This window comes from Anarrhichthys ocellatus, unplaced genomic scaffold (assembly GCF_004355925.1).
Source record: "Anarrhichthys ocellatus isolate YVR2014 unplaced genomic scaffold, GSC_Weel_1.0 scaffold36, whole genome shotgun sequence".
In the NCBI taxonomy this organism is placed as follows: Eukaryota; Metazoa; Chordata; class Actinopteri; order Perciformes; family Anarhichadidae; genus Anarrhichthys; species Anarrhichthys ocellatus.
In genome coordinates, this window is record NW_022280066.1 from 4341886 (window position 1) to 4351996 (window position 10111).

A 10111-nucleotide genomic window follows, 5' to 3' on the forward strand; every position below is an offset into this window, starting at 1 on the left:
CTACGCTTTTCTATATATATATATATATATATATATATATCTATATATATATATATATATATATATATATATATATATAATTATAACATGTGTCAGTCTGTCAGTGTTTTCACAAACTGGTGTTTTATAAAAGATATCTAACAATGTAAAAATGCAAATGTCTTGAGAGATCACTGCTGAACTCCGTCTCAACATCAGCCACGACACTTCCGCTGTCAGGTTATATGTCGTGAGTTTGATTTGCCTGACAACAAAATGTCTAAAATGATTGAGTTGATGTTTTGTTTGCTTAAGGTTGAGGCTCAGACAACGGTGAGATGTTTTGCCTCCGCAGTGTCGACTGAGAGTGATCCGCGAAAGTGTTGTAATTCAGCTCGAGTCTCTAAATGAGTTCTTCATAGGTTTTTTTGGAAACCTACCCAAAAATGGCACCACTTCATTGGCCACTTTTAATGTGTCAGATAATTGCAATGAATCTCAAGTAGAAACGTTAGGATGTTGGCGAATTAAGCTTTGGCAAAGTAATAATCAGAGTCATTAACAACACGGTGATTTCACCTAAATTGCATCCATATTCATTTCAAGCAATTTGTCTCACTAATGTCTTCCCTGGAAGGAGGAAGTGATTTACATTTCTAGCCCCAAAAAAAACAAAAACAAAGATTGTTGTGATTAATACATGACGAATAGGGGAGCTAGAAGGACCAGTGTGGTAGCTTCGTGTAGCCACACCTCAGGCTTAAACAACACACATCTGGAGAAATTCAAACTCAAGAGATTAGTAGAAAAGTTTACTGGCGGTGTTGTTGTTTTCACTGGTGTAGACAGAGAGTTGTTAAAAGTAGCTAGCTGTGGATTCTCATTCCATGAAAATAGCTTAAAGCTTTCAAAGTACTTCTCCAAAACAATAAATATTCATTCATCAATGACCAAGAAACAGTCAAAGTTAGGTTTGGAAAAATATATAATTTTTTAGTTACTATTCATTTAGAGTTAGCAACTCAAACAATGTGGTTGTGGTGTGTTTGAGGCACTAACTTAAGCAAACAATCCCACAACTGATTTTGATTCAAATGTTGCCTGACTGACAAGTGCATGGTAATACACGATGTCACCTTTTTGCAGGCGAGCCACGACCAAACTAATGAGAACAACAAGGAGCGAGCACGCAGATTTAGAAATGCCTCATGTGAAGTTACCAGAACTGTTCTAGCTTAAGTGCAATATGTTATGTTCAGGTGGGATAACACTGAGAAAATAGGTTTTTAAAGGCCTTTAAGAATGGCGGTGCAAAGTCCATCACAAAGTGGGAAATAACTACTGATGTGAAAAGTGGAAATGCACGTCCTGTTCTGGCCTCTGCAAGGGAACGTTTCCTTGGTCAACCCTATAATTCACGATTTAAACTTGAACAAGTTGGAGAAAAACAAAAGAGCGTGCCCATAGTTTCATGTTTAAACCTGTCTGATGAGATTAAGGATAATCCTGATGTCGGTTGTTTGAGCTGGAGGTGTATACAAACAAAATTATCACATTGTAATTTACTCAACAGCTTTATCCGGAGCCGCATTCTTGGAACAGGTCCCAGCTCAACCAGTTCAACACACAAAAACAGAGTGCCATCTACAGAAACTTAAAGTTCATTACAAGGCAATCCATGGAAAAAAATGAATACAAATTACATCACATTACTGGCCATATGACTAATCAATGGCTGTCAGTGATTTTACAAACAGTGCCTCGAAAAATTGCCAAGTTGAACACCAGTAGACACATGTTGGTGTGTGTCTTTTCCTTCATCTCCACTGACCCTGGATCCCTGGACGTCCGTCACACTCCTCTAACCCAGCTGAATGACAACTGCTCTGTGCAGCTATCCTCACGCTCTCTCTCTCTCTCTCTCTCTTCGCTCGCCGACCTCTTGCTGCTAGGACTCCAATAAACTGTGCCAGCGGCAAACCTGCTGTCCTTTGGACTCCTTCATCTGAGTCCAGTGGGTGAGCTCCTCCTCCCCCGAGCTGTTGAGGCCGAGCGAGATCCAGCCAATCATCTCCTTGCGCTTCATGCTGCGCTTGTTGTAGACGGAGAGGATGAGCGTGACGTCCGATAGCTGGAAAAGAGCGACCTGGAAGACGAACGTCTCCTTGTAGGTCGGGTTGGGCTGACCTCGACAGATGGATGTCTTACACTTGGACATCTCGTGGCCCATGGAGTTCAGTAAGGTCAGCTTAACATATGTATCTGAGTAAGAAACAAGGTGGAGGAAACAATTACAGGGGAAATGACGTAAACCTTTAGAAACCTTAACTGGATCAGTCATGCAAAATCCTTATGTTTCTCCAGCGGTATTGTCTTTGAGTTAAAGCACTTCTACCTGCTGCAGCTGTGTTTTCTCTGTATGACCCATTTTCCCCACAAAGTGTTTTTTCTCGTAATAATGCAGCAGTTGATGTATAAGATCATGCCGACATGGGATGCAGGTTTTTTTTCTCTTCTTCTCCTGATCAAACACACAACGCAGCTGTGTGTGTGTTCCTGATAACAGAGAGCGAGAACTCAAAGGGTGCAAGGAGCGTTACTTCTGTCCTGTTGCTATGCAACTACTGTATCTCTACTAACCTGATGCAGGGGGGATGCTGGTGAGGATGAAAAATGGACCGGAGAAAGTTAGCAACACGTCTGCTTATAGGGCGAGGAGCTTCATCTAAAATAAATGTCCCTCATCAGGACAGCCCTCCAGGAGCTATTATTATTATTTCCTCTGACGTTGACATAATGTCAGTGTGACGACATAACGTGTGCACAGACTTTCAGAGCCCAGGGCAGCGTCACAAAAACGGTCCAATGTCCAAAATGCGATGCATGCCTGCCGCATACAAATGAGATTGTTCAAACGTGCACTAAGTGACTGGTGGTGCGTAACTATAACACGTCATGACAACGGTATTACATTTTATAAATGAAACAAAAATTGCTCAATATATTTAGAATTGAACAGAAAACATCATCTTTGAACGTGTTTCACATTAGCAGTTATGTTCCTGATAATCTTGTTCTGTGTGACATTTCCCATCTTTTTCTCCAGCTTTTCTATTTTATTGTAAATCAGTGCACATTCCAAAGAATCATTCCGAAATGAAGGAGAAAAGAAAACAAACACTGGCATTATCGAGTAATTCAGCATTCACGGTTTCCTTTTCCACTCCTCATTTTCCCGTGCAGAATTTAGGGTATAAACTGAGGCCTACAAACCCAGCGGAAAGTAAACGAGGCAAGACTGGCAATCACAATGAGTCTTTGAGAGTGTTTCGCCCCTCGTCTTCAACCATACTCCATAGTAATGCTGTGCATTATGTTCCTGTCTAAGTGGGAGTATAGGGAATGAATTGCCGAGGCTTTCATGCTGTCGAGTGCCAGCTGCCTTCCAACGCCTTCGCTCGCCGCCTTGAATCACACATTCAGTTGCTCTCTTTGACATAAAAGCACAGTGGAAAAAAATAGCCTTGATTTCTTTTTCGACTGCTGCTGAATGGGCTCTGTAGAGCTGTGGATGTCTTAAGTGGTCAGTAGCGGTGATGCATGGCTCTTTGGCATTGTCGCTGAATGAGAGGGGCTGCGACTGATGATTAACTTGACTTGTCGGCTTGGCACTGTTTTGAAATTGCAGAAAAGGAGCTCTAAAATTGCTCTGCATCTTTCACCGCGCTCTCTCCACTTTGTGAGACGCACAAAGTCAATCAAGGCCTTCATAAGGATTTTGAAAAAAAACGATTTTTCAGTGTTACCAGATGTGACTTTTTTCTAAACGCAATTTTGTATACAGTTATGTGGATATGCTATTCAGGAAAGCACAAACAATATCAAAATCTGGCAGCTAGTCAAGTAGACATTTATAAATACAAGGAACACGGCAATTAACTGGGTGGGGGGGGGCAGTGCGGTGAGTCTTTCAGATCAATATATTTCTGCTCTGCTCCGTCACAGAAGTCCTGTTTCTGTTTTCAGCTCTGCTGTAAGCAGAGCTGAAAAAATGTCAAATGACACCTAAAGCATGCCGAAGTGTACCGTTTGAATAAAGCCAGCAGTCGATGACTCACACGGCATTTCCTTCTAGCTTTGCCACCGGCCACCAAGCAAACCGGATTGAGTTTAGCATGAAAAGTGTTACTTCGGAGTGAAAGCATGAAAGACCTGCAGGCATCATACTGGCACGAACACAGAAGAGTGACACGACACAGGTAGCGAGAGCGGTTGCAGGGCTGGATGCAACATACACATTGAAAAAATGAAGGCAACAGCAAGCAGCCATCTTCATGGATAAGTGCTTCGATTGTAAAGTGTGTGTGGAGGATTAACAATGGAAATGTGAAGTAACTGCTATAGTTCATAATGCTATTGCTTTTAAATGCTTTTTTTTGGGGGGGGGGTTATATGAGAAGATTGTTAGAATTTTCATGTCTGTCTGCTAAATATGAAGCTGTCCTTCTCATCTTTCATCGCACACTTTTATCAATGACTTAATTAATTAATTTTTTGGTTGTCACATCCTTCGGTTTTCCTCATAAACTGTTCACATTTCCAACTACTTTTTTGCAAAACATGTTCAACAGATACGATCATGGAAACCAAATTAGTACAAAATATAGTTTGAAAAGTCAAAGAAACGTAGGCCAATGGAAAACGCTTTGTGTTTGACTGACTGCATCCATGAAGATGGTTTCAGCATTCGACAGCGATCGCACGTCACTTTGCGGCAGGACAGAGACTTACCTCTGATAATATAAACCTGTCCACCTATCAAGTGTTTCAGACAACAGAACAGCCCATCTGACAACAAGGGTTGGACAGCAGTAAGAAAAAAACAACGGACCAAGATGTCAAAAAGGTAGTAAGGAGAGAGAACTTCAGGTGCCGACATAACAGAAGATGCGAGGAAAGAGAAACAGGGTCAGAAGGCCAACAACGTTGCACAAAGTTCAACAACAGGCAGTTTGTTTTTGTTTGTTTGTTTGAACTTGCTGCTCGGGACCCCTGGAGACTGACCAGTAAATGAGGGGAACCAGGGATCAAACCAGAGGAAAACTGAAAAAGAAGCAGGTAGTGCAGCTGAGATAGAGCGGACCATCTCTCAGCTGGAGAAGTTACAAGCTGTGCAGATTTTCTCTCCGGCTCAGTCTCAGATGGAAAAATTAAAGCAAATAGCAAATTTATATTTAACAAAAGGTCCTTCACGTCAGTTTTGACCACATTTTCCCAAGAATGATTCAATGTCTTTGTTTTCTACAAGTGTGCAAATGCCATTTACAAATGTAATAAATTATTAAGGGGAGTTGTATACTGACAATATAGTAGATGTGAATCTAAATCTATAACAACTAAACATTTTGATTGGAGTTTGGTGTAGCAAAACAATATCATTGGTTGTGACATTTGCTTTAGAAGCAGATGAGAGTGGCATTATCACATGATACATATCGGCTGCCTAAACATACATCCTATGCACAGGCTCGACTTGTCCCCCCCCGTCTGAAACAGATTGAAAAATGGTTCACACGCTTCACTGCTCTTCTGGCAACAACTCAAACAAAACGTTTTAGAGTACTTACTGGGTGGCTTGTTGGCAGTCAGGTTTTTAAAGTGGATGCCTTTGATGATCTCCACAGAGAGACGACCTGTTGTGGCGTTGTACACCAGGCCCACGAGGATCTCTGGTGTGGAAGTCTGACTGACTGACTGGAATGATGAGGCGCTTTCACTGCATGTCATGTCGGAGAGGCTGACCTGGGATTCACCACCCTGAAAACGTTTGCAGACATTCGGAAAATGATTCACCGGTGCGTGTAACAGAAATCACAGTCACCGCTCCCCTATCTAATAATATAGCAATATCCTATTACCACTTTAGCTCCTAACACTATCAGCAGCATTTGCAAAGCTCAGTGTACAATAATTCTGATGACACTATTTGGCTTCTTCTGACAATTGACTGTTATGACTAATATGACTTGATTACGTATTTCTCAACACCATATGTTGCTCTTTTGCCAAAACACAAAACAACTGTGCTGTGAGAAACAATAGAAGGCCAGTAAACCAATATAGGACTACTTCCTTGTTGAATATACAGTATGTTAATGGTCCCTTGTGGTTTGAGATATGCATATGCTGCTTCAGCTCTTTGTAATCTGAATACATTTAAATGGATGTAACATTTTAAAGTCTAGGAAAAGGAAAACAAACCAGCACAACTAAAGTCATTGTATTATTCCCTGATGTGAAAAAGAGGCACACTACCATCTATCCCTCAGACACATTAAACCAACAACTCAAACAGAAGAAGCTGGTTAGATCTTTATATTCCCTCACGCTGGAATTCATAACCTCATTCTGAAAATGTTACGCAACCACATGAAAGATCGATAAACGTAGAGGCATAATTAGTGAGGTGTTGAGAGAGTGCCTGAAAGCCAACACCTGCTTTGATTCTACTTACCGGGAGAGCGCAGCAGGGGTCTAATATGACTGGCACTGACACTTTGCCCTGAAGGTTGAGCTTGGTGAGGTAAAACACCTTTTCCCCGAGCGCCTTCTCCTTCTTCATCCGCCGCACACTGTAAAGGCGGAATCGGATGGCATAATTGCTGATCATCTCCGACTCAACGTGGCTGAAGCGGAAGGTCTCGGTGAAGATCGGGCACGGGCCTCTCGCGATTCCCGTCTTGGCCCTCTGCTTCTTGGTGGGCAGCAGCACCAGGTGGACCTGCCAGGAGATGTTGCCCGTGCGTGTCAGGCCGGGAAGATCCGATACCGCCATGATGGTGACCGCCAGCTGCTGGTCCTCTGAGTCGAAGTCAAATACCACGTCTAGAGTGCCATATTTTGCAAGTGGATCTGGTTCATAACCTTTAGAGAGGCGAGCTGCTGATCCACGGGCTGACATGTCCTAAAGAAACCAATGAGATGGTCAATGTGCAGTAAAAAGAACCTCAATATGTACATCTGTGGTCATATCTTGAACCACTGTTACCTCTGGGCTGAGGACAGCTGTACTGTCACTGGGTACGTCCTCCTCGTAGCCCTTGTTGAGGTAACTCTCGGTCTCGTGGCCGTCGCTGCAGTCACTGGGGCATTTGCCAAATGACAGGTGGGGACTGCCGCTGGTATAGGACAGATCACACTTGGCATCCCCCAGGTCCGACAGCGTACAGGACATCCTTGGAGAGCCGTTCTCGTCCTGATAAGGAGGGGGCTGGAGCTCGTCCAGCGGCGGCGTTCGTCTCATCCTCTGGATGCAGTTGGCTGGTTGGAGGGAAGTCAGCAGAGGGGTCAAGGGTCACAATAATGCACATATTGTTAAGTATCCTAGGATCAGGATTCTTATTCATCCGAAAGAATGCAATTTGCCATACATTGATCTGTTTCAGTGAAGTGAAATAAAAACGTCAGAGTTAGGAGAGTGCAACTTTCCCATTCTCTTTTATCAATGGTATGTCATACTGGCATTCACTTTTAGTTCAAGGCCCCGCTTTGACTAAGCACAGCCTCACAGAGCTGCAGGCATGACTGTAGGCATCTCAACCACAGCCATCACTGTAAGCAAGGCAATACAATTATATCGGTATAGCACAGTTCATACACGGGGTAACTCAAAATGAAACAAGAACAGGCAAAAAAAAAAGAGACAAAAAAATGTCTTGCAGATTTAAAGAAGCCCTAATATTTAAGTAAACCCAATGGCAAACAGATATTTTAGCTTTGACTGAAAGGCGAGACATGTTGAAGGAAGTGCAGCTCAAAGCAGCCTCCCCAAATTTGAAGTGGGAATGTAGGGAAGAGCACTATTTAGCAACATGCTGACAAGTATTTGTTTTTTATAAAGACCCAGACAGAGTCGCCCTCTGACATATCTTAATCCACCTTTAACAACAATGGAGATAACATGAGAGAAGGTCACTTGTGGATGTACTAATAAATTGCACTTTAGCGAGCTACAGTGTGCAAACCTTTAGTTATGGCCCAGTTATGCCTTCAACGATTTTGGATGTGCGGGACCACTATACTTACAGTTTGGGATGTGCGGGACCACTATACTTACAGTTTGGGATGTGCGAGACCACTACACTTACAGTTTGGGATGTGCGGGACCACTACACTTACAGTTTGGGATGTGCGGGACCACTATACTTACAGTTTGGGATGTGCGGGACAACTATACTTACAGTTTGGGATGTGCGGGACCGCTATACTTACAGTTTGGGATGTGCGGGACCACTATACTTACAGTTTTGGATGTGCGGGACCACTATACTTACAGTTTTGGATGTGCGGGACCACTATACTTACAGTTTGGGATGTGCGGGACCGCTATACTTACAGTTTGGGATGTGCGGGACAACTATACTTACAGTTTGGGATGTGCGGGACCACTATACTTACAGTTTTGGATGTGCGGGACCGCTATACTTACAGTTTGGGATGTGCGGGACAACTATGCTTACAGTTTTGGATGTGCGGGACCACTATACTTACAGTTTGGGATGTGCGGGACCACTATACTTACAGTTTGGGATGTGCGGGACCACTATACTTACAGTTTGGGATGTGCAGGACCACTATACTTACAGTTTTGGATGTGCGGGACCACTATACTTACAGTTTTGGATGTGCGGGACAACTATACTTACAGTTTTGGATGTGCGGGACCACTATACTTACAGTTTTGGATGTGCGGGACAACTATACTTACAGTTTGAGATGTGCGGGACCACTATACTTACAGTTTGGGATGTGCGGGACCGCTATACTTACAGTTTGGGATGTGCAGGACCACTATACTTACAGTTTGGGATGTGCGGGACAACTATACTTACAGTTTGGGATGTGCAGGACCACTATACTTACAGTTTGGGATGTGCAGGACAACTATACTGACAGTTTTGGATGTGCGGGACCACTATACTCTGTTTGAGAGTATGTGCATTCATGTTGTACTAGAGCGGTGCAGGAATGAGTCTTAAAACCCAGAAATGAGTCTGCATTTTTGCACTTCTGCTTTCCTCACCTCTGAGTCATTGGTCTTTTTAATTGGTTTTTGGTTAGATGCCTGAAATAACCGACCGTGGTGTAGTTTGTTTATAGCCTAACATTAGCTTTTTACTTCTGCCATTTGCGTTTACGCTTGAAAAATCATAAAAGTGGTGTTCAATTGTGACGAATATCTTGCTGAACAATTTGTGTAAGTATCATTAACTTGTGTTTTCCACAGATCTTATTTTTCTGCAAAACCTTTGGTTTTTTGTTGAGGGAACCAGTGCGATGCTAACTTCCTATTTGGCCAACAAAAATATGTCGTCCCTGCACTAATCTATGACTTATTTCTAGATTACAACACAGGCTGAATTTACTGAGAGTGAAGCTCTCATTACTAAATTATTATTATTGCATATGTACTTCTGATTTGCCATTTTATTTTATTTTATATTTTACAGATTAGGGTTTAATCTGTAGCTGCACCTCAATGCTTAGGTATAATTCAGCTTCTCGTATTCCGGTGTAATGTTGATCGTTCATGTAATTCTTCAGCATCAAGTCATACACATTGCAATTTGTCATTATATTTCATCTTCACTCTGTGAAGTGGTGCTCATTCTGCCCGTCCTTGTGAGCATAATGTGCTCTCTGAGAGGAATCTTTTGAATGCGCAACGTAAATAAAACATCAGATATGCACCATTAAAGGACCAAACTGAATACTTCTTAATCTGCCACAGATTTCATGCCTCTCACCTTTCTAAATGATTCAGTTTGCCTGGAAGGCAGAGAATGAGGCTAAACTGAGAGTCTCTGTGCCACTTATAAAGAACCCTGAATAGTGTTGTCAGCTGCATTCTCAAATCTGCCTCCCTTGTCCAATTTGGATTCACAAAAATTGAGCAGCCGATGCTAATACTCCCATCGGGACACTGGCGAAGAGTTCTTTAAACCCCGGTCTCTTGCAAAACAAAAAAAAGAAAAGAAAAAGAAAACAAAAGATGAAGAGGAAAATAACTTTGGGGGGGGGGGGGGGGGGGCTTTTTTTTCTTTTCCCCCTTTGTTTGGGAAACGCCCCCCCT

General features: G+C 42.6%; 1 protein-coding gene across 3 annotated transcripts in view; it reads right to left on the bottom strand.

Moving 5' to 3' along the window:
* Window positions 1-809: 809 nt before the first annotated feature.
* The window catches only part of syt14a (synaptotagmin XIVa), a 33897-nt gene continuing 24595 nt past the window's right edge, over window positions 810-10111 (bottom strand). The window contains exons 5-9 of one of the 3 annotated variants that reach the window (XM_031866732.1): window positions 7028-7299; window positions 6494-6943; window positions 5607-5796; window positions 4771-4827; window positions 810-2241 (exon numbers count right to left, since the gene is read on the bottom strand). In XM_031866732.1, the coding sequence (XP_031722592.1) occupies window positions 1928-2241; window positions 4771-4827; window positions 5607-5796; window positions 6494-6943; window positions 7028-7299 (1283 nt within the window). In that variant the 3' untranslated portion in view covers window positions 810-1927. Of the gene's footprint in view, window positions 2242-4770; window positions 4849-5606; window positions 5797-6493; window positions 6944-7027; window positions 7300-10111 lie in introns of all 3 variants that reach the window. The other 2 variants (XM_031866731.1, XM_031866733.1) reach the window with 2 other exon arrangements.